Below are 24304 nucleotides of genomic sequence, written 5' to 3'. Positions count from 1 at the left end.
CCCAAGTCCAGCCCACACAGTTTTTTTTGTTTTAGATAGATCAAGAAAGAGTTAAAGCCTCTTTAGTGTCATGTGTACTCTTCTTGGGGAAAATCTCTTAAACAAGGACAAAGATTAAATAAACCACATTTCTAGTAGAGCAAGAAAGGGTTAGAACTTCTGACCTTGTTTTCATAGCTGTTTCTGCCTTCCTGTCCACATGACACCCATAACCCCATTTATTGTAGAGGCATTACTAAGACAGAAATCAAGGAAAAATCATGCCAATAAAGTCAAAGAGAACAAAAAAACCTGTAGAAATTTCTCACTGTATCCGCAACTAATGAAAATTACCTGGAGTTAGGCTTTACGTTAAGTAATCACTCTAAATACGAATGTTTAGTCTTTTATAGGTTTGTGTCATATATTATTATTATACATGATTTTTATAGTGCCAAAAGTTTGCACAGCGCTTTACAAAATGAAGGTAGACATTACATTTACAATACAATTTGGTACAAGAGGAAACAGAGGGCCCTATCATTATACATTCAATTTCTATGAGACAATGATTTCTTTGGAGTCCTGTATATACTGCCAGTTTTAATTGTATTGGAGGAACCCTGCCATGGTCTTCACTGCTCAGCTGTCTGTACACATTTTTTGGAAAAATGTGAACTGCATCTAAAGGATGCTATGATGGATGCTAAAGACAAGCAGACCACGTGCTGTTATAATGCACATACAGACATATGTTGAGGGGTCGATCTTCATATCAGTACACATGCTCATTCTATTTCATTGAACTATTGTGATAGCTGCTGGTATATGGTGAATCCAGTACTCCTGGACATATGTTGGTATTATTTATTGGATTAAAATACTAACCGGCTCCTGGTCCTCCTACTGCTCCTGGTCCTAGTCCTCCTGTTCCAACTCCAGCCCCTGATTTTGAGATAAGAAAATATATAAATTACAAAATGAGTTCTAATTAGCCAAAATGTCCATTATACTGTATTGATAAGTAGTTATACAGTACATTCTTCATAACATCAATATTAATAGGTTTATAAGGAAAGTGTTTGTTTACTAAGACATAAGAGCTGATGTATTACACTTCCCCATAGCACATGCTATAAAGCCTCAAAAGAAAATCCAAATCTTTTTCTGTGCTTGTTCTTTAAGGAACACACAAACTAATGTGTATTGCAAAAACAAAATGTCAGGCCATGTTCTGTCACACAAAATATTGTAATACACTGCAGCCTTCTGAAAACAACTGTTACCATAAGAAACAAGAGTAAAGTCCACAATGCTTTTCACAGGTCACTTTATGAGAATTTTAGACACATTAAAGACAATATTGCGGCACTACAGTGTTCTACTACATGTTGGAGTGTTTCAGTTTGCTACCTGGATATACCCCAGCGCCTCCTGCTGGATAATATTGTCCGCCTACGCCAGCTACTCCTGCACCAGGAACACCTGTGGATATAAAGACGGACTTCTATAATTCCATAAAACTTAAAACAAAATTGTACTGTTATATGTAGATCGGATGGTAATTCTATCACACAATACTAAATTCTCAGGGTTAAGGGCACGATTGGGGTATAAAAAGGATTTCAACCTATTGCTCTGATTTATTACACATTTGGTAAAGCATTCTCTGAATGGTAACCATGCTGAGCAGCCAACCTCCTGTGTTCAGAATGCAGCAGGGCAGCTGCTCAGCACGGGACCCAGAAGCTAGTGGAGATTGCTGGAGTAGCAGCATATACTTAAGTGATTTCCAGCTTCTAGAGGGATCCCACAGGTATAGTATATGCATACTGTTGTTACATTGATCCAAAAAATACCAATCCCTGGAATCCTTCTATAATTGTGTCTAAGCAGTACCCTGGAAATATTCTTTTTTTCTTGAATCTGAAAAATAGCAGCACACCCTCTGGTACACTGAAGGAAATAAGTATTTGATCCCCTGCTGATTCTGAATGTTTGGCCACTCACAAAGAAAAGATCTGTCTAAAAATCGAATGGTAGGTGTATTGTAACACTGAGAGACAGAATAGCAACAAAAAAATCAAAACAAAAGCATGTCTAACAAACTGTGCACTGATTTGCATGTTCATGAGGGAAATAAGTATTTGATCCCCTATCCTTCAGCAGGATTTCTGGCTACCAGGTGTCTTTCATACAGGTAACAAGCTGAGATTAGAAGCTGTCTCTTAAAGGGAGTGCTGCCAATCTCATTGTGTTATCTGTATAAAAGACACCTGTCCACAGGAGCAATCAAACAATCAGATTCCAAACTCTCCACCATGGCAAAGACCAAAGAGCTGTCCAAGGATGTCAGGGACAAGATTGTAGACCTACGCAAGGCTGGACTGGGCTACCAAACTATCGCCAAGCAGCTTGGTGAGAAGGTGACAACAGTTGGTGCAATCATTCGCAAATGGAAGAAACACAAAACAACTGTCAGTCTCCCTAGGTCTGAGGCACCATGGAAGTTCTCATTTCGTGGAGTGTCAATGATCATGAGAATCATCCCAGAACTACATGTGAGGATCTTGTCAATGATCTCCAGGCAGCTGGGACCACAGTCACCAAGAAAACAATTGGTAACACACTATGCCGACAAGGATTGAAATCCCACAGTGCCCACAAGGTCCCTCTGCTCAAGAAAGCACATGTCCAGACCCGTCTGATGTTTGCCACTGAGCATCTGAATGATACAGAGGAGGACTGGTTGAAAGATCTAGCAGGCTTCTGTTTGAGCTGCAACCCTCCCCCCCCAATGAACTTTAAAGAAAACGGGATTTTATTTTAGCGCAATAAGAGACACATGTCCCACCCCTCTTTCTTATACAGTGAAGGAAATAAGTGTTTGATCCCTTGCTGATTTTGAATGTTTGCCCACTCACAAAGAAATGGTCAGTCTAAAAATTGAATGGTAGGTGTATTGTAACACTGAGAGAATAGCAACAAAAAATTCAAAAGAAATGCATGTCTAACAAATTATGCACTGATTTGCATGTTTATGAGGGAAATAAGTATTTGATCCCCTATCATTCAGCAGGATTTCTGGCTACCGGTTGTCTTTCATACAGGTAACAAGCTGAGCTTAGAAGCAGTCTCTTAAAGGGAGTGCTGCTAATCTAATTTTGTTACCTGTATAAAAGACGCCTGTCCACAGGAGCAATCAAACAATCAGATTCCAAACTCTCCAACATGACAAAGACGAAATAGCTGTCCAAGGATGTCAGGGACAAGATTGTAGACCTACACAAGGCTGGACTGGGCTACCAAACTATCGCCAAGCAGCTTGGTGAGAAGGTGACAACAGTTGGTGCAATCATTCACAAATGGAAGAGACACAAAACAACTGTCAGTCTCCCTAGGTCTGGTGCATCATGCAAGATCTCACCTCGTGGAGTGTCAATGATCATGAGAACAGTGAGGAATCATCCCAGAACTACACGTGAGGATCTTGTCAATGATCTCCAGGCAGCTGGGACCACAGTGACCAAGAAAACAATTGGTAACACACTATGCCGACAAGGATTGAAATCCCGCAGTGCCCACAAGGTCCCTCTGCTCAAGAAAGCACATGTCCAGACCCGTCTGATGTTTGCCACTGAGCATCTGAATGATACAGAGGAGGACTGGTTGAAAGTGTTGTGGTCAGATGAGACCAAAATCGAGCTCTTTGGCATCAACTCAACTCGCCGCGTTTGGAGGAGGAGGAATGCTGCCTATGACCCCAAGAACACCATCCCAACTGTCAAACTAGGTGGTGGAAACATTCTGCTTTAGAGGTGTTTTTCTGCTAAGGGGACAGGACAACTGCACCGCATCAAAGGGACGATGGACGGGGCAATGTACCGTCAAATCTTGGGTGAGAACCTTCTTCCCTCAGCCAGGGCATTGAAAATGGGTCGTGGATGGGTGTTCCAGCATGACAATGACCCAAAACACACTGCCAATGCAAAAAAGGAGTGGCTCAAGAAGAAGCACATTAATGTCCTGGAGTGGCCTAGCCAGTCTCCAGACCTTAATCCGATTGAAAATCTGTGGTGGGAGCTGAAAGTTCAAATTGCCAAATGTCAGCCGCCAAACTTTAATGACTTGGAGAGGATCTGCCAAGAGGAGTGGGTCAAAATCCCTCCTGAGATGTGTGCAAACCTGGTGGCCAACTGCAGGAAACGTCTGACCTCTGTGATTGCCAGCAAGGGATTTGCCACCAAGTACTAAGTCATGTTTTGTGAAGGGGATCAAATACTTATTTCCCTCATGAACATGCAAATCAGTGCATCATTTGTTAGACATGCATTTCTTTTGAATTTTTTGTTGCTATTCTGTCTCTCAGTGTTACAATACACCTACCATTCGATTTTTAGACTGATCATTTCATTGTGGGTGGGCAAACATTCAAAATCAGCAGGGGAGAAAATACTTATTTCCTTCAATGTATATGAGGGTGCCCAGAGCTATATATCTGTGTAGGTAGGTGCAACTTGGTATCCATACAGCAGGAGATGGAGCAGAATCTTAAGAGGAAAATTGTTCCTTTGGAGACTCACAGAGTTTTCAGCTGTCTGATTGGAAGCTGCAACTTCTCATGACCTCTGGCGGCCATCTTGGTGCTGGACTCTATACAATTGGGTGCCTGCTTCATTAGGGCATGCTTGGAGCATATGGTAAGTCAGGGATAGAGACTCTGTTTGTTGAGGATAGTAAACAGCCCAGGTGCCTGATAGAGTAGGATCAGTGTAAGGACATCTCTACATGGTGGACACTACAATATCCAGACCAGTGAACTGGGGTTCTCTTCAGCAGCATAGAGTATAATTTCTGTTCACTGCAGTTCGCCATTCCTCCAGTGGACAAACAGGCTAAGCCCGGTGAAACTGCTGCCTTGTTATACTGTGCCAATACTACTGCTATGTTATCAATTGTATGAACATCCAGCCATTTGTTAGTTTAAGTAACTGTCTACAGAGAAACTGTCAGTAGTCACATTTTGCTAACCTTATTACAATATATAAAATACAATTCAACACTCAGGACTGTGTGTGATCTCTCTCAGGTTGGGCGCCTCATCCCTAGGCCCTGCCTACATCTGCAGTGTGCGATCTAAGGCACTGCTGCCCAGGGCTGGATCCAGCCTATCTCATCTGGGGGTGCAGTCAAAAAAAGTCAGGGGGCATAACGTCAACACTGTGTAAGTCACTGTCAGTCTTTTACACAGTATTACAACTTAGGAAACACTAGTATGCATTAGGCTGTGTTAGATTAGATGATTAAAAAGAAACTTTGCCCCCTTATATCAGATGGCCCTATCAGAGTCCCCTTTTATATCAGGAATCCTCATCAGAGTCCCCCTTTAAATCAGTTTTCTACTCGAGTGTCCCCTTACATCAATGTCCCCTTTGAGGTATCCCCTTACCTCACAGTCCCTTTCAGTACATCAGAGTCCCTCCATACATCAGAGTCCATCTTAAGAGTCCCTCTTCACACCTGGGTCCCTATCAGAGCCCCCCTTACTTCCAGGTCCCCGTCAGAGCCTCATCAAAGCCCCCCTTACTTACAGGTCCTCATCAGAGCCCCATCAAAGCCCTGTTTACTTCCAGGTCCCTATCAGAGCCCCCCTTTACATCAAGTTCCCATCAGAGACCCCCTTACATCAGGTGTCCCGATCAGCGTGACCCCTTACATCATGTGTCCAAATCAGAGTCCCCCTTTACATCAAGAATCCTCATCAGAGTCCCCCTTTATAGCAGGTGTCCTCATTCCAGTGCCCCCTTACATCAGTGTCCCCTTCGAGGTTCCCCCTTACACCACAGTCCCCATCAGAGTCCCACATACATAAGAGTCCAGTTTAGGAGTCCCCCTCCACATCTGGATCCCCATCAGAGCCCCCCATCAGAGCCCCCCTTACATCCAGGTCCCCATCAGAGTGTCTCCTTACATCAGATGTCCAAATCAGAGTTTCCCGTTACATGGATTGTTACCATCAGAATGCCTCCTTACATCAACTGTCTGCATCAGACTGGCTCATGGGTTAGTGGATGCACTCTCAGAGAACTGGGAGGGGCACAGCACAGCCCAGCACCCCCTAGATCCAGCCCTGCTGCTGCCTCTGACTGCTAGTTTCAGGAGATTGAAAGTGAGGATTGCTGATGTCACTACTGTACTGTTCCAGGAGCTGGAGACTCTGACATAAGAAAGCAAATCCCTGCCTCCACCAAGTTGGCAGTCTCCAAACTAAAACACAGTGAAGAACAAGGCATGGCAAGCTAGTAGTAGGAAAAAGTCAGCTGCACTAGGTCCACAGGCAATACTAGTGACTAGTCCTTTGTCCTCTGCTTATCTTTTTTTATCACAGCTTCAAGATTTCAGTTCCTCTTTAAAAGAAATTAGGCATACATGTTTGAGTACTATTTACACAACGAGGCTTGAAGGTACCTTTACGAGTACCCATCACAAACACAAAACCATGCATTTTAAACCTGAAGAGACATCACGTAAATAAACATATGTTTTACATGTTTTGCTCTCCTTTGAAAAATTGATTTACCATGTGTGCAGATAATTAGTACAGTTCAAGCACAGTTGACGTTAGCCAAGCAGTGGATGTGGTCAGAGGAACAGAACACATCCCCAACTCTAGAGATTATTTGCTTTGTAACTCCGCTCATGCTTTGTACGTCCTTGGATTCGCTTTTGTTTGTTTTCTTTTCATGGATGCTGTGAAGCCATGCACGCTTATTCAATTAGTAATCGAGATGGCTAATCAAGCTGTTTCTGATATAACAGCATGGGCAATCTTTCTGTCAGTGCAGTTCTCTATTGTTTTTATGATGTAATTGCGCAGTGATTGTAAAAAGAGAATGTTGGTGGGAAAAGGAAGAGTTTGTGTAGGAAGGTAGGGATAAAGAGACTAGCCCATATGTAGAAATATTGGGGGAGATTTACTAAAACTGGAGCACTCCGAATCTGGTGCAGCTGTGCATGGTAGCCAATCAGCAACTAACTTCAGCTTGTTAAATTACGCTTTGACAATAAAACCTGGAAGTTGATCGGTTTCTATGTAGAGTTGTACCAGATTTAGCATGCTCCAGTTTTAATAGATAGCTCTCATTGAGCCAGCTGCTACATTATTATTATTATTATTATTATACAGTATTTATAAAGCGCCAATAGTTCACTCAACGCTGTACATTACAAGGGGGGATAGAACAATACCAATACAATGCAAAACATGAGGGAATTGAGGGCCCTGCTCTTTCGAGCTTACAATCTAGGAGGGAGGGGATGGTGGCACAGGAGGAGATAGCTGTGGGGGATGGAGTGGTAGGAAGAGTGGAGGAGGTCAGCAAGTTAGCAGGGGGTGGGGTAGGCTTCCCTGAAGAGGTGGGTTTTCAGGGTGCGCCTAAAGGAGAGGAGGTGATAATCTGATGGGTTGGGGCAGGGAGTTCCAGAGGATGGGTGACACCCTGGAGAAGTCCTGGAGGCAGGCATAGGAGGAGGAGACCAGGGAACTAGAGAGAAGGAGGTCTTGTGAGGAGCGGAGTGTGCATGCTTGGCGGTACTTGGATATTAGGTCAGTGATGTAGTTCGGGGCAGTATGGTGGACAGCTTTGTACGTCAGTGTTAGGATTTTGAATTTGATCCGTTGCGCAATCGGAAGCCAGTGGAGGGATTGGCAGAGGGGGGTGGCGGAAACAGAGTGGTTGGAAAGGTGAATGAGTCTGGCAGCCGTATTCAGGATCGACTGAAGTGGGGATAGCCAGCGGCGAGGCAGGCCAGTGAGGAGGGAGTTGCAGTAGTCGAGTCGTGATATGATGAGGGAGTGGATGAGCTGTTTAGTGGTTTCTGGGGTTAGGAACGTGCGTGTTTTGGCGATGTTGCGGAGGTGGAGTCTGCACGAGTTTGTTAAAGATAAACATATCAGTTACATAGTTAGTCTGGCTGAAAAAAAGACAAAAGTCCATCCAGTTCAACCATTAAAGAAAAAAAAAAAGTTATAATCCTATACCCACAGTTGATCCAGAGGAAGGCAAAAAACCACCAGCAAAGCATGATCCAATTTGCTCCTGCAGGGGAAAAAATTCCTTCCTGATCCCCCGAGAGGCAATCGGATATTCCCTGGATCAACGTTACCTATACATATTAGTATCCAGTTATATTCTGTGTATCTAAGAAAGAATCCAGGCCTTTTTTAAAGCAATCCACTGAGCTGGCCAGAACCAACTCTTGAGAGAGTCTATTCCACATTTTTACAGCTCTCACTGTGAAGAAACCTTTCCATGTTTGGAGATTACATTTCTTTTCCTCCAGACGTAAAGAGTGCCCCCTTGTCCTCTGTGACCTCAGGGTGAATAGCTCTACACCAAGTTCACTATATGAACCACTGATGTATTTATACATGTTGATCATATCCCCCTTAATCTCCTCTTCTCAAGTTCCTGAAGATACATACTGCATATTGTTATCACACCAAATTAATACGTTATGTTCTGGGACCTCAGCACCATGTCATTTTGGCATAAGGTTCCCAGAACAGGGATCATAAAATAGCGTTTTTTACTCTCACTCCAGGTTGATACAGATAATGTGCATACTCACCACCTACATTGAGATCCTTTCAGTTAAATGTCACAGGGCTGATGTGAAATAATACAAACTGGGAAGATGACAAATTGAAAATTTACACTCATTTCTAATAATTGCTTTGTTCCGATGTTTCTTAAATACGCTGTGGCTTTCATACTTGACTGACTCCAGTGTCATCAATAAACCACTAGACTGTCATTTTTTTTACTGTATATTATTTTGACTCTTCTTACACTAATCACTTCTCATGAAAAATTCATTGAGTTCTTAAGCAAGGCACATCATCTCTCACTGATGACAAAGCTGAGCTTGAGATACATGCTTTCTTCATATCCTGTTTAAACTGTAATATCTACCTACAAATCTTGTATAGCAGTTATATGTAGAGCCCCTCTAGTTAGCCAGGAGTAGCTAGCTAGGTTTTTTTAGTTAGAGACTGGATAGCATGGGGGAATGAGTCAGTCTGTGATGAATCAGCCAGGTTAACTTTAGGTCAGGCCTGAGGGCTCTGCAGGTCAGTTCCCTGATACCTCCCCCTGCTCTAGAAGCTTGAGAAATTTCTAGAAGGCAGTGGGTGGGGTGAGAAGAAGCTGTTCTGCATACTCAAGGGATTCTGGCCAATCCCCAAGCAGGAGGCTTGGCATGGGGTCAGGACAGCCCTTAAGTATGAGAGAGCCTGATCAGGAGGTAGTCAGTGTCAGATGTAAGATGGAGTGAAGACTGGAGTGTGGATCTTGGGAGGGGGCCAGGGATGGGCTTGCCTACAGGCAGGAGCTGGGCAAGAGGATCTCTCTGCCTCACTGACCCCCTGAGAAAGGACAACCTGGGAGGCCTGGAAGGTGCCAGTCCAGCATAAGGCCTGAAGGAAGCCACAAACAATTTACAAGACAGACAGAGTAAGTAATCCTACACCCAAAACTCAGCAACTCCTAAGGGGGCAGTGCTACACATAAACCTCATGTATATGGGCAGTAAATACCCCGACTAACCAATCTTCTTGTTGGAAATATTCTTCCTTTTATGAGATGTTCTATCTCCCTAGTCTCTCAGCCTGTTCCCTTTGCAAGTCAAATCACTTTCTTCTTCACCTTACAGTTTGAACAATTACTATTGTTTTCCCTGGGATAATCTAGTAGTAGAGGCATGTAAGAGGGGCTTCATGGTTGGCTGTTTTTGACTCCCAAGCACAAGGCCCTATCCCCACTCCAGCCCTGCTATAACACGATCCCACCTGCTGAGGCTGACCCCTCTGCCATCTTGTGCCCTGCTCCTTGTCTTTTCATATTTCCGGCCATAGACCTTTACAGAAAGAATGACTTTTAAGACGTTTAAAAAGGAATGTCCACACATTAAATAACATCACTGCACTTTACTGGTGTTGTTTAGGGAATGGAAAGAGTCACATCACAAGGAATACATTCTGGAGTCACTTGACAAACACAATCAATCACATAAAGTGGACAGTCAACAGTAGCCACAGGTGAAAGCACGTTCTGCACCTCACAGCCATCTCCCTACAGTCTCTCCATTTCCCAGGGTCATCAGTACTCACAGGACTGTGTTTTTTGTAGATACCTCCTAACTAGGTACACCTCTCCCAGGAATCCTCCTGGGAGAGGTGTACATATACAGGGATTTAGACCCCACTTCCTTAAGGGACAGAATGTCTACAGCCACGTCCTCCTGCATACAGGTCCACTCCACCCAGCCTCCTGCCCTGTCTAGGGCCCACGTGTGTTGGCTACATGCTCACAGGTGTGGGGTGGTTTGTGTCCATACCCCAATGATTCTGTCTGTTCCTTCCCCACCTATCTTATATGTGGGTGCTGACTCACCCTTGACATCACTGTGAGAGGGCTCTACCTAAAAGGGGCCTAACACCTAGTGTCACTAGTGGTTGTACCAGACACTATTTCGGTAATGAGCCAACTAGTGGCCAAGTAGCTAACTGCACCTACCTACAGGCATCAACCAGTGGTTTCTTTCCAAGGAGAGCCGAGAGCACACTCTATTGTCAATGTCTATAGCTGTAGCATAGAGACATGGTCAATTTAGGTATCAACATCATTAATAGGCGGTGATACATATTTATTTGCAAGTATTCATTCAATTGTTTAGCCCTTTAAAATGCTGTAACAGGAAGTGAGAGATCATTTTCCTAGTTAGAAGATGTCCCCTCATCTCTTGTTCTCATGACAAACTCAACAATTTCTGACAGAGAGTGTGTATCTACCCATTGGGAATGCAGACAGCTATAAACACTTGACAGGTGTTCTAATTTTCTTTTATTCTGTCCAAGCCTAGAAAAAAAACATTTTGGCTATTCATACATTTTATTGGACAGCATATCTCTGGATATCTCTGAGCACCTTAGGATCTATTGGTGTATACCTAATAATGCACAGGGCAGTCTTTATTGAGACATATCTTGATGATATAAAATAATTCCCTTTTTTTTGCTCGAGAACTTTTAATACCAGTGGAGTCTGAATGTCCCTTAAATTTCTTCTTTGAAAACTCTACAGATGGTTTTATGCTATCAGAACAGATCTCAAAGGCAGAAGTTTTCTGCAGGTTATTTCACGTGTAGTAGGATTACTGGAGAGTTCTTTGCCCAGTGTAAGGGATTTATATAGATATGATCCATATGTTACTCTACCAAGAAGCAGATACCGTTAGTATTCCGGAAGATTTTGGTAAGTGTTTAGTAGACTGATTTGTGTGTGGTAATAAAAAAGAAAATTACAGTGCAAATAAGCTAAAGCTGAACTCTAGGTGAATATAACAGACACCAATGAATGCAGGTCTGTATTCATTCAAACATCACTATATATATATATTTTTTTTAATGCAAGCAGGGCAAGTACCTGAATTTGACCTGGTATCAGCCTCTTGCAGTCCCCATTCAGCAGGACCAGTGTGAGAGTAAAAAGAAGCACAAGAAGCCAATCGGTTCATGTACTGACAGGATTCATGCAGAGTGGGGGAAAGAGCAAAGTGACAGAGTGATAAAATCATTACTGAGCTTCCTCTTTCTTTACTGTCCAATAACAGGCTGGGGCAGATTCAGGACAACCTGGGCTCCACAGAACTTGGTTGAATGATACTGGCTATCAGACTGAGGATATCTAGTGGCAGAAAAAACTTTTTCTGGGGAAGTATCCAGATTGATGATATATTTTGCAGTAAAAGCTGATTATTTTATCATTGTAACTTATTTTTGCTAGAGTTCTCCTTTAATTAAAAATACAACAGAAATAATTTAGCCTGTTGTCCATAAATGATGGTGAACCACAATGGTCATCAGCTTAATGCCTATTTTATGACATATCAGCAAATAATTGAACCACACCTCTATTATCTGCATCTTTTTTAATTTTACTGAGAGAGGCATAAAACTGTTCCTCTTGCCTAAGAAATGCATTCCTTTGGAGCAGCACATAGACAATTTGGAAGTGTGTGATTAGTGACTGAGTAAATCTAGCTCTGTCTTGATGCTTAAGTATGAATGATTACTGATCCACTTTCCCAGCATTTTCTGTTCCCAGGATTTTGGAAGTCTGTCCAGGCTTTCTCTTGCATAATTGCATGCTAAAGCTGTACAGTTATCTCCAACAGAACTCTAGTTAAAAGATAGCTTTTCCTAGACGGGCCTCTTGGCAGTGTAGTAGTTAATGCAAGAATGCCTGGCAGGTTGGTGCGCACTGACGGGTTAAAACAAATAACCACAACCCCACATGAGAGGTGTGTGTTTGATTACTAGCGCCCTGGAGGAATTAAGAATTCCAGAATTGTTGATCTCAGCTTGAGAGGAATTTGAAGCACACAGTATCTGATACACTAGTGCCAGACCTCAGTGTAAGAGTGCCGGCCGTGGGGGAGCACTGCAACAATACTGGCCTAAGGGCAGTTTACTAAATAGAATGCAGCGGGGGATCTTTATAAGTGTAGTCAGGTGGTCCACTGAAATGGCTGGCAAGGATGGCAACTTTTAGTTCTGGAATTCTTAAAAAATATCCAAGTAACAGCCTCTAAAGTGGCTGCCACTTAGCAAGGGTGAATGGTGATTTGCAAATTTTGGAACTGCTTACTGGTACAACGGTAGTACAAGATGTATGAACACCTAGATGAGGGTCCAAAATATTTATATCTATACAAGGATGGCATGCTGTTAGAGAAGATATGCAGTTGCATAAAAGGTAAAACTGGTTGGACTTGAGGTGTGACAAAGGTAAGACACAAGATGATTGTACAGTTGGGTGGCTGGTGATTACAGATTACCATTAAATATTTTAAGATTGATAACAGGGAGGAGACATATTGCAGCCAACATGGGTCATGAAAATATGAAAACTTTGAGGTAGAAGTGGATAGGGTATAGAAAAGGTGAGTGCAAGAATGTTAAATACAAAAACTACACTTAAAGTGTTACTAAACCCACAACAGTAAAAACAGTCTGTATATGCAGAAAACATGCTTGTTATACTCACTGTGGAACCTAAGGGGTTAATCCTCTGCACTGTGTAAAAATACTGTTTGATCGTGACCTCTCTGATCCTCTCCTTTTTCCAGTGTCTCCCTCTTATCTCCTGATAAGATATATCGTGCGGAGACTTCACATGTTCAGTTTGGTGTGTATTGCTAGAGAGGTTTTTTTTTTCTTGGGAGAGTGCATGTGATCAGCACAGGGCCATTCAGCACTGCCCAGACAGAGGCCAGGTGTTCTGCATCCTCCTAGAGAAAACTCTTCCTACAAGCTTTAACCAGTACTCTGCTGAACAATGATAGAAGTCACAAGACTGCTCTAACTGCTGATGAGAAAAGGTATTTAACAGTTTATATTTACTAAAATAATTGCATTTCCATGTTCTGTGTACTGTTGGAGACCAGATTGCAGGGTATTGGGATTAGTTACACTTTAAAGAAGTGAAAGTATATTCAAACTTTTTTTTTTTAATAGGGAAGGAAATGGTTAGGAGCCCCGTCAAGTTTGGTTTTTGGACATCTGTGTCCAATTGGGCAGATTTCCCTTCCCAAGAGAAAATCTCTCAAAAGTGAGGGGAATGCCTTTTTATATAATATTTACTGCAACAAGAGTCCACATTGGAAGATTTTTTTCCTTTATTCAAGTTCTGGTGGCAAAGCAAAATTTTGGATCTCCTTCACTTTTAGCCGTGGTGACAATGCCCACCAGGACAGATGTGCTGTTAGAGAAGATATGTGAAATATTCTTAAGAGTTGCATAAAAGGTAGAACTGGTAGGACTTCTGATGTGACAAAGGTAAGACACAAAAAGATGGTACATTTGGGTGGCTGGTGATTACACATTACCATTAAATATTTTAAGAAGGGTAACAGAGAGGAGACATATTGCAGCCGAGGTGGGTCAAGAAAATATGAAAACTTTGAGTTCGACGTGGATAGGATGAGGCGAGGTGAGCACAAGAATGTTAACTACAAAAACTACACTTAAAAAGTTAAAGTATATCTAAAACCAAAACTTTTTTTGGAAAAAGTAGAGAATGATTATAACCCCTGTCAAGTTTGTTTTTTGGACATGAGTCCAATTGGGCAGATATCCCTTCCCAAGAGCAAATCTCTCAAAAGTGAGGGGAATAGCCTCTTAGATATTATTTGCTGCAACAAGTGTCCTCATTAGAAGATTTTTCCTCAAGTTATGGTGACAAACCAAAATTTTGGATTTCCTTCACTTTTAACCATGGTGACAGTGCTCACCAGGACAGATAGAGAGAGTAATTCTCTCAAACTGGCAGCAATAAAAACCTGATCCCTCACCACTCTATCTAAAGCTAAAACAAAGTTTTCCTTAAAGTTTAGATACATTTTAAGGATGTGTACATACTGCCATCAAGAAGAACAAGTTGTCATACACTGCTATAATGGATATAGACTACAATGGGCATACACTATGTAAAACTCACAGCATGCAGAAACATAACCGGACTGCAAAAATCCCAAACCCTTATATTTTCATTGTGTGTTTTGCTGGGAACCAGAAAGCAGACTGGTAAAAATGTTTTGCAAACATAAAGAACGGGGTGCACACCAGTGATATTCCAACAGTCCAGTTTAGTTTATTAGGCAGGCTAGAATCACAAAGCAGCACACACTACACTGCAAACCTCCCACCTCAAGCCATGCACCAATTTGTTATAGATAATATTTTAAAGTGAAATGAATTGGTCCTGTATATCAGTCTAAACAAGTACTAAATCTAGTCATCGTGTGAGGCACAAGCCTCATAAAGTAAAGGTAAACTTCCTTTTCCCTTTCCCTAACCAAATCCTCCTTCCTTTTCCTTGCCAAACCCTCCTTCAGAAAGGATGAACTCACCTTCACCTTTATGCTTCTTCGCCCCTTGCAATGTTTGTTTCATCTCATTCTAGTGCAAGCAGGCATAGCCTACTTAAAAATGTGGTAACTCTACTTTGAATTCAGGAACAGTGCAGCATCATTGCCACACCCTACATTAGTTGGTCTTCACTGTCAGGATCTATTTGTGGGTTTTTGTGAGGAACTAAGAGAAAACTGTTATGGCAGATGCACTTATAATTAAGTGCTGCAGCATATATTTTTTTGTATGGAGGGGGGGGGCAAAGTTCTACTTTAAGAGCACATTGACCATAATGAAATTACCAGAAAGATAGAATTGAATGAAGCTACGTATTGCTTATGGTGCTCTTTTAACGAGACACAAGGATCTTTCTTTCTCTGGATGTGTTTCTTCTCTTGTAAGACATTTACAGCAACAAATACAACATATTTGGGTGTGTGTCTTTATGGTAGGTTAAAAAAGGGATTTCTAGGAGAAGCTAATTTCATACATTATGACATCCAACAACAGACGCTTAAAAAAGATTGGAAAAATATCCCATAATATTAACTGCTTACTAAAACCTTGGGTAGCAATAATCATGTACTGTAGTTGCAAATGTGGCAAATACTTGGGCACCCTGCTACTTAGTGACAAATGAATTATCACTTTGAGTACATACCGCAACTGACAAAGGAGAACGGAGATACAAAAATATATTCACAAGTATAATGCCAGGAGATTTCCAATAGTGTATCCGATTTTCAGCTTTATGGCTGATCCTTGCCAGAGCTGAGAATGAGGGCTTTACTCCTGAGAATTTACTGTCCATTTTACAGCTGGTATTGATTACATATAGACCCTAGTTTGAAGGCATCTTGAGGGACTCTGTAGAACCTTGCCAAAGCAATTCACCCAAGTTTTTCATACTTCATTTTTGTAGAGTAAATAACCAATCAAAATGCAGTAATGTTTGTCAAAGGACAGCTTAGAAGAGATAATGTAACTTAAAAAGTCAGAGTTTTAAAGAATTACATTATTGTTTAACACTGATAAAGGGCAATGGGAAAAATGTGGGATTACTTGCCACTCAACCAAATTGATTTTAATAGTATTATGACTACTATTGCTTGATGTCACAAGTCAGCTCCATCACAAAATACATAAGAGAATTTACAGGATACAGCATTAAAAGCCCCCTGTGCCCAAACTAAGCTGCGGTCTCCGGGGCAGCTGTCCAGGGTTCTGACACCTTACAGATTAGTGAAACAGCTGTTCAAATTAGAGCCAGTTTCTTAAATACAAGAAATACAACAATTTATTGTACCAAATTGAGGTAATTTAGATCAGTGTTCTGTAAAAGCAACAGCTCCATGCCTGTAACTCTTACTGGTGCAATAAAGGAAATCTATCGAACATGCTATCAATTACATCACTAAGAGGGCATTGTACAGCTGTCTGAAAAAGCCATGCTGTGTTTTATCAGCATAGCAATTATGTAAGTGGTGTAACTCATTGAAATGTTATTACTTGCAATATGTTAAAGTGGACATTAGAAGATGGTGGCCTGCTATTCAGGGTTACTCACATTGACAGAACAGCCAACAAAAATTTGTATTTCTGAATAGCAGGACTTGGCTGAGAAACAGAGTGCTGAGGACTACATTTCCCAGGAGAGGTAGTGTTTGGGTGGGGGTATATAAATATTGAAGCCCAGGAGACTGGGGAGGAGAGGACAGAGGGAGATTGAAGGAGAAGGAGTTGTGCTGATGGACGAAATGCTGAACTAGGCCGCAGAGCCAGGATTGGAGAGATAGCGTGGGAAGAACTTACTGACCGCCCAGGCCAGGGCCACTCTGACAGCAGGAGACAGAGCAGGATGTCAAGTCTGAACCAGAGGGCCTGTGGATTGTCCCTATCCGTTGGGAAAGATGGATTGTGGCAATCCACCAAACCACACTGATCGGGTGAGAGAGGCCCATGCATCCACTAACAAAGTGAACATTGATAGTTGATCACCTCGATTAACTACCTGCACATAGTTGTGAACATTACATACAGTTGGCCTAGTTTGTGGCCTAGTTATGCCAGCGCCACTGTTGGAATACATCTGCAGTACAGTTATCATTCAAACTGACAGCAGGATATACAGTGACAGATCAAGATACAGCAGTGCCAGCTGAATCAACCAGTCTCTTTCCCTTTCTGCAGAGCAGGATTCTTACTATTGTTTCTCCTTTGCCTTTGTCCATAGACATTTATGCCAATTGTTGCTATTTACTACGTCAAGCTCAATTCATGGTTAGAACTCTTAAAGGGAACCTTGCATTAATTCTTTATCATCAATCAGGAAAGTGTTAAATCTTCTCATTTTTGCTCACTATCTTTTATGTGACCACCCTAAGGAACTACCATCCACCCCTTGACGCAACTTCACATCAATTGGGCCCCAACAAGCCCACAGAAGACAGTATAGAGCTCTTAAAGGAGATACTGCCAATTATAACTGAGAATTCTCTTTATTTCTAACACTTGTTATCTAGCTCTGAGGACCCACAGTGAGCTTATCTGTTATTGATAGTCATTCTTGCACACTGGGGATTTGACAGTCCTCTTAGGCTGGATACAGCGAATTATTTCTGAAAGCAGGCCTGCTAATAGTTGTTGTTGCTTCATTGTATATTTGCTCACAATTGCCAAGAGTGATCATATTTGTTGTCTATATCAGTGTTATTTTGTTAATCTTGACTCAGTTACCCCCCAATCCAATATAAACTTCAATTTGGTTTATACTACTCTTCGTGTGAGTCCATTTTACAGGTGTGATTTAGTTGGGTCACCAAAGCACGATGGTGTCAGCAGAGGTTGGGCTTTCAGCAAGAGGTCCAGATTGACAGGGTAGCCAAAAATTACTAAGCAACCCTTAACCATTTCCTGACCGGCCATTGTATATAAACGGCTGGACGGTGGCACTGCAGGGTCGGTGGTCGTTTATAAATGGCCTCCCTGCACCCTGCTTGTGCGTGCTCCCCAGGAGCACACAGCACCGCAATCCGGTGCCCGCTGTGTCCTCCGGACACAGTGAAACACTGATCATTGCACGGGACCTCTGTACGAGGTCCCGATCATGTGATCACTGATTGGCCAATCAGTGATCACATACAAAGTAGTAAGCAAGATGTCACTTGTGACCAGGGGCGGACTGACCATTTGGAAACTTGGGCACTGCCCGAGGGCCCGGGGTCAGAAGGGGGCCCCATGAGATGCCCCTGGTACCTTTTTCATAGGCTTTTTTGAGTTTTGGCAAGGACACAGGGGCCCCATGATCCCCTATTGCCCGGGGGCCCCATGAGTTTTCAGTCCGCCCCTGCTTGTGACGTGTGAAATCTGTAAATGATCACAGAGGTCACATGGTACAAGGCTATTCACAACAGCCTTGTACCATGTGACAAGCTGTGACTAATCACAGCTCACTCAGTATTTCTCAATGGCTGCAAGAATGCAGACAGAGAGAAAAATAAATGATTGCTTTTACATCCTATATGGGTGTAAAAGCAATCAGTGTAAAAAAAAAAAAAATCTTCATCACCCCCCAAAAGTAGTACAGTGTCACCATGGTGTATTGCTAGGGTGACAGTATGTAAAAAATAAAAAAAAATTAAAATAAATAAATAAATAAATAATAATATAAAAAAAATAAAAATGTAAAAAAAATGTTTAAAAATTATAATTGTTGGTTATAAACTAATTTGGCTTATTTTATTTTGTACTAAAAAGATAACAGAATACATTTTGGCCAAGATTTATGATTAAATATTATTTATTTGCAAAATTTTATAAGAAAAACACTTTTTTTCAAAATTTTTGGACATTTTCATTTACATAGCAAAAAAAATAAAAATCCCAGCGGTGAATAAATACTATCAAAATAAAGTTTTATCTGTCTCAAAAAAATAGTAAAAAATTCATATGGGTACAGTGTTGCATGACCACGCAATTGTCATTCAAAGTGTGATAGCGCTGAAAACTGAAAACTGGCCTGGACAGGAAGGGGGTGAAAGTGTCCGGACTGGAAGTGGTTAAGGGGGTAGTGTTACATAAGCTTTCTGTAGATGCAATCTGTGTGGAATGTCCATTGGACATTTTAGCATGACTTACTTTTCTGAATTTTAAAAAACCTGGCTGAATGAATCCATGACTTGTACATATCAAGCTGCTTTTCTATATTGTGTGTATTTCACTTTTAATTTCTGAGACAGGGATAGTATTTTTACTAGTGGTGCCATGGCTATGTGTATTTAAAATGAGATGTTCATGCAAGTTGTTAAGAGAACCACAAACTTGCTTTGACACAGTCTGAACATAGGGAGACAGTGGGGTGCTTGTGCTTGGAAGTTTGCAAGATTATAAATATTTGCAAATGCATGAGGTCTTGCTTTGTTGTCACTAATGTAGAGGTCCAATTGGGTTAAAATAAGGAATGATTGATAATGTATGCTATTTCTTCTTGCAATAAACTGCTTATTGCTTCCACTGTATGCGTGAAAGCCCAGGAAAAGCCTGACAAAAAAGTATAGGAAAGCTGTGTTCAAATGTGCAGAACTTCTTGTTTTGCCCACAAACAACAGTATTATGCCCACTTTCATTTTCTAACCTGAACTGAAGGCATGAGTGGAGAGACTGTTTGGATGCTGTAGGTAAGCTACCTATTTCAGTTAGTTTCAGTCTTGAATCTCATTATGAGATCAAAGATAGTGAGAAAGGACAAATGACTGGATTGTAAATTTGCTCCCAGCTTCTTAATGTTATCCAATGTTAGTGCACTACACTACTGTTTAAGGTTCAAGGTGTATGTACTACAATGAACATGAAAATTAAATGTATATGTTAAGTTTAGGAAGGATGATGTTTCTGTAATAGAGACAATTAAAAGTACTTCTTTTGACCCACTTTTGGAAACTTGACAGCATGTACTGATATTCTTTTTCCTATGGAGAGCAATTTTTTATTTTGTTTTATCTGAAAACAGACATACCACAGAGTCCATAAAAGTGAATAAATGCATAGAGGGCAGAGATTATACTGTTGAAGATAGGAAATAAAGCAGATCAATGCTGTTCCTTCTCCTAAGAGACTGACCTTGGCCGGTTTTCGATATTTGTCATACATAATACTTGCTGAAACTAAAACCAGGCATTTCTACTTAAGATGAACAGCAGGCAACAGCATGGATTGCAGGTGATGCCAATTAACCAATCCCCTGTGATCTAATACAGCATATCATTTTCAAAGGAAGTCCCAAGCATTGCACAAATAGCTCATCATCAACATCAAACAAGTTAGAAACATGCAAATGGGAATTACAGTATTTGTCTTTTTTAAAGGGTACATTGGATTTAAAAAGTATGTCCCAGCAGTTGATATTCCAAAATCTTCATTAGACAGGGACCAGCAGAAGAGCTTTCAATAACACACCCAACCGAGTACAGACAATAGACTGTCTGAATTTGCTAAGACTTTTTTATTAACCAATTCCCACTGCTAATTTAGATTATGTGAGGTCACTACTATTATTATAACTCATTTAGAAAGTCTGCTCAAACTTCTGAATCAGATGAGCTTTGGGAAAGCTAACAAAAAGAACGCTAGTACTATCCAAGACTGTTGCGTATGTATCAGTGATTCCTTATAGGTCAGGTTTCCATAAGTGAATTCTACAAGTACCTGCATCATCTAGTGCGACTCAGTCTTGTGGAGTTAAGCTGGATACTATAGATAAAAGGTGACCATTTACACAAAACACAAGGAAAGTTGATCATGCTGCAAAAAAACAGGGATAGACAGATGTGTTTACCTGAACTGGTATTCACACCAGATGGAGCCAATTCACATGAACAAATGGTGGCTGTAAATCACCAGTTAATCCAGAAAAACCACTCTTTTCATTTTACCCCTTAGGAGTTCATTTGCAGGTTGATATTTATGAGGATCCCCAGTGGAGATCTTACTTTTATTGACGCTCATAAGGAGATTCAATGACAGGAGTTCACAACCCCTGTAACATCTTTGAACTTATAAAGTCACAAAATACGTCCTTAGTAGAGTAGAAATCTCATGGGAGACAGGGAATCTCACCCCATAATCCAATGTGCTGTATTCCAGAAAATAAAAGTAGGGCCTAACTGGGTGAGCAGTGAGGAGCTGGGATGCAGAGCTAACTAACAGTGAGAACCGTGGATAATCTTCTTGACATAACATGCCCTTCCAGTATTTTATACAATCTTCCCATTCTGCCTATATATTAAGCATTGCTTAATATATGGTAATATTTGTTCATCTCTCCATAAGTATCACACCTTTATAACTGGCCAGCTCAATAAACTTTACCAGCAACTGCTTGATGTGTAAGGGACATGAAAAGCAGGACATGATTTAATCAATTGGCTGTACTCTTGAAGACCAAACACTATAACTGCTCTAACAAATGTTTGTATTGTTGCAATTTTCTCTTTGTTAAAGAAGTGTTCTAGGAAATATGAGGGCTCCCATTGTTGGCTTCTGAAAAATACCAAAACATGCTGCTTACTTGGGAGTCTCTGGCTTCCAAACTCTCTAGGTCATTGACCTGGAAAAAGTAAGCAGATCAGGAAGATCCGAGTAAAAGTTCTGATGAAAGTGGATTAGAATGTAAGCAGGGCAATTAGTATTTTCAGAAGGCCAGCAGTTGCATCCTCCATTCTGCCTTAGCATTTCCTTAGGTTTCCTTCATTAAAGTGAAATACATTTAGTAACAATTTTAAAGAGCAACTCCAGGAGACAAGGGAAACAAACTGGTGGGCAGCCATTTCAGCACACAAAGACCACCTTGAAAGGTCAGTAGTAGAATAGAAGGAGTATATTTCATGAAGTCTTTGCAGCTTAACATGATTGTGGGCTGTGAGACACATTTTGATACTGATATTCTTCTACATGTTAAAGGCAGAAAGCTGGATGTACCAACATCACCAACAGGGATATTCCCAGCTGACCAGACTACAAACAAAGATGTAGATTGTTGCATTACTTCACTGTCTGGATGGAAAACTGAAATACTGAGCAGGTTATGTCCCACTGTGTGCATCTCAATTAATACTTCAATTCTGGATGGAGTGTATCTTTAACAATCTTGGAAAAATTTGAATTTGCTCTGCTATGTAATTGTTTGGAGCTATTTAATTTTATATGGTTAAGAAAGCCATGTAGACTAAACTTGAGTCTATTTACTTTCAAATAATAAATTAGGTTTAGAAATGCCTCACAATGAGTGTCCAAGGAAAATTATTTAATAGAAATGTCTGGCCAGGTTTTCTAAATATAGCATTACTTAACAAGCCTCTTCAGACTGAAGGATTTAAACAAATACTTTAGTCAACTTTCGTGTCCTTAATTTACTACGTTCTTTTTGCTTTGTTGGTAAAGATGGAACACAAGGCTTTAACTAAAACAGGTACATACAGATTTAGGTGTAAAAAGTAATCAATCTTTACAAATTTCTGTACCATGTCTGCTAAACAAATCAATTTAAATTTGTCTGTAAAAGAGGAGTTTAACCATTAAATATAGGCAGGAATGCATGATATGGTCAAGGTATGTGGACAACCTTACATATTATTGAGTTTGGTTGTTTCCAGCGATGAGTACTATTAGTGCTATCACATACAGTATAAATACATTTTAGACAATTATGTGTTTCCAATCTTATGGCAACAGTTTGGAAAGTCCCATTTCAGTTCCAGGATTACTGTGCCATTATGCACAAAGCTAGGTCTGTAAAGACATAGGGGTTGATTTGCTAATGAGAATATGTTGCTTACTATGCAAGGTAATTTTTCCATAGCTTATTGAATGATGTGAAGCTCTGCTGCCTTCCACAATCAAATCATGTGAAAGCAAAAATACATTTTTTCTTGCAAGTGATTGGGTATTCTTTAAAGGATAAGTTCACCTTTTTTGCAGATAAAAAAATGAGCATTTATTATTTTTTGTTTTTGGAGCCACTAAAGCATTGCACCAGCGGTCAGCAGATCATTGGTTCCATGCAGGTCTCCCTCTGACCTGTAACTGTATCTGCTTGCTGGTACTTTACATCCCATATGGTCAAGCAAACACTTACTGACAGGGAGAAGCTCAGTGGTAGTTTATTGAAAACTACAAGCCAACAGCCGAAAAGGCTGTCAGGACTTGTAGTTTTCCCATTCACAGAATACTGTGAATGAGTGACGTTGGGCGGAGCCTCGCACTGCTACTTTTTTTTAAATTGTGACAGCTCGCAGGAAGGAGAAGATCCCCCTGCTAGTTGTCACAATAATGAGGATTGATCGGAGCAGGGGCCAGTACATTCATAACATGCTACATGTTACACGCTAAATATAGGTGTAACGTAACATGTTACAAAAGGTGATTTTATCCTTTATAGTAAGTTTTCATTGCATTCACTAAGCTAAGGGAAAATTCCCTTGAAAATCAACCCCATTGTTTGATTTGTTTGGTGTGGAGGAAATCAAGTGGCTTGCATACAGTGCTGACCTCAACCTTTTTGAACATCTTTGGAATAATTGAAACATCGATTGTTGGTTTTCTTGTCCAATATCAGTACCTGACCTCAAAATCTTGTAAAAAACCTTCCCAGAAAAGTTGCATTATGTAGCATTATGAAGCAGCAAAAATGCGAGGAGGGATTTGTTACTCACTGAGCAGCCACTAGCTGGGGTTAGTGAAGCTGTAAGTAGAGATGAGAAAATTAGGATGCAAAGGGAGTTAACTGTGTTCACTTAGAAGGTGGGTCAGGGAGTTAAGCTAGCCCTGGCTAATACTGAGGACGTAAGTTTGTGTCAAATGCCCTTTCAGGTGCTTGGGTTTTAAAATGTAATGGAATATAATGGATCGAATAGACAGATCTTGTGGGGCTGGAGGTAACCCAGTGGTCATGGTTCTCATTGTCAACAGTGTTATAAAATGTGACCAGCTTACAGCCAATGCAACAGATGCAAAAGTAATGTGAATAACAGTAGACCAGAAACCAGGTGCTGGCGGTAGGGGCTATTATAATAAGACGGATTGATAAGGTATGTAAATAGATAGTGGGTAGCTGGTTTAGGTTAGACAAAGAAATGGAGGGAGAAGCAAGTCCAGGATAATATAGGGAACATAAATTAATGCTAAATAGTATGTGGCCTTTCCAGGTATGGAATATAGTGGATCAGACAGACAGGCCATGTGGCTCATAGTATAGTCATATAGAAAAGGGCACCAAACCAAAAGATAAAAGAGTCTATGATCTTTTTTATTGTTTGTAAAACATGTTTTGGGGACAGCAACAATCCCTTTTCATTA

At 40.9% G+C, this 24304-nt stretch overlaps 1 protein-coding gene across 6 annotated transcripts in view; it reads right to left on the bottom strand.

Moving 5' to 3' along the window:
* ELN (elastin) overlaps positions 1-24304 on the bottom strand; it is a 157480-nt gene that overhangs the window by 114760 nt on the left and 18416 nt on the right. For all 6 annotated transcript variants that reach the window (XM_089657245.1, XM_089657265.1, XM_089657271.1 and 3 more), the window contains exons 2-3: positions 1393-1464; positions 868-924 (exon numbers count right to left, since the gene is read on the bottom strand). In XM_089657245.1, the coding sequence (XP_089513371.1) occupies positions 868-924; positions 1393-1464 (129 nt within the window). The remainder of the gene's footprint in view (positions 1-867; positions 925-1392; positions 1465-24304) is intronic.

This window comes from Staurois parvus, unplaced genomic scaffold (genome assembly GCF_062004578.1).
Source record: "Staurois parvus isolate SC_StPar_1 unplaced genomic scaffold, SC_StPar_1.0 ptg000029l, whole genome shotgun sequence".
In the NCBI taxonomy this organism is placed as follows: Eukaryota; Metazoa; Chordata; class Amphibia; order Anura; family Ranidae; genus Staurois; species Staurois parvus.
The sequence above is the reverse complement of the archived record's forward strand: the minus strand, read 5'-3'. Positions and strand labels throughout refer to the sequence as shown.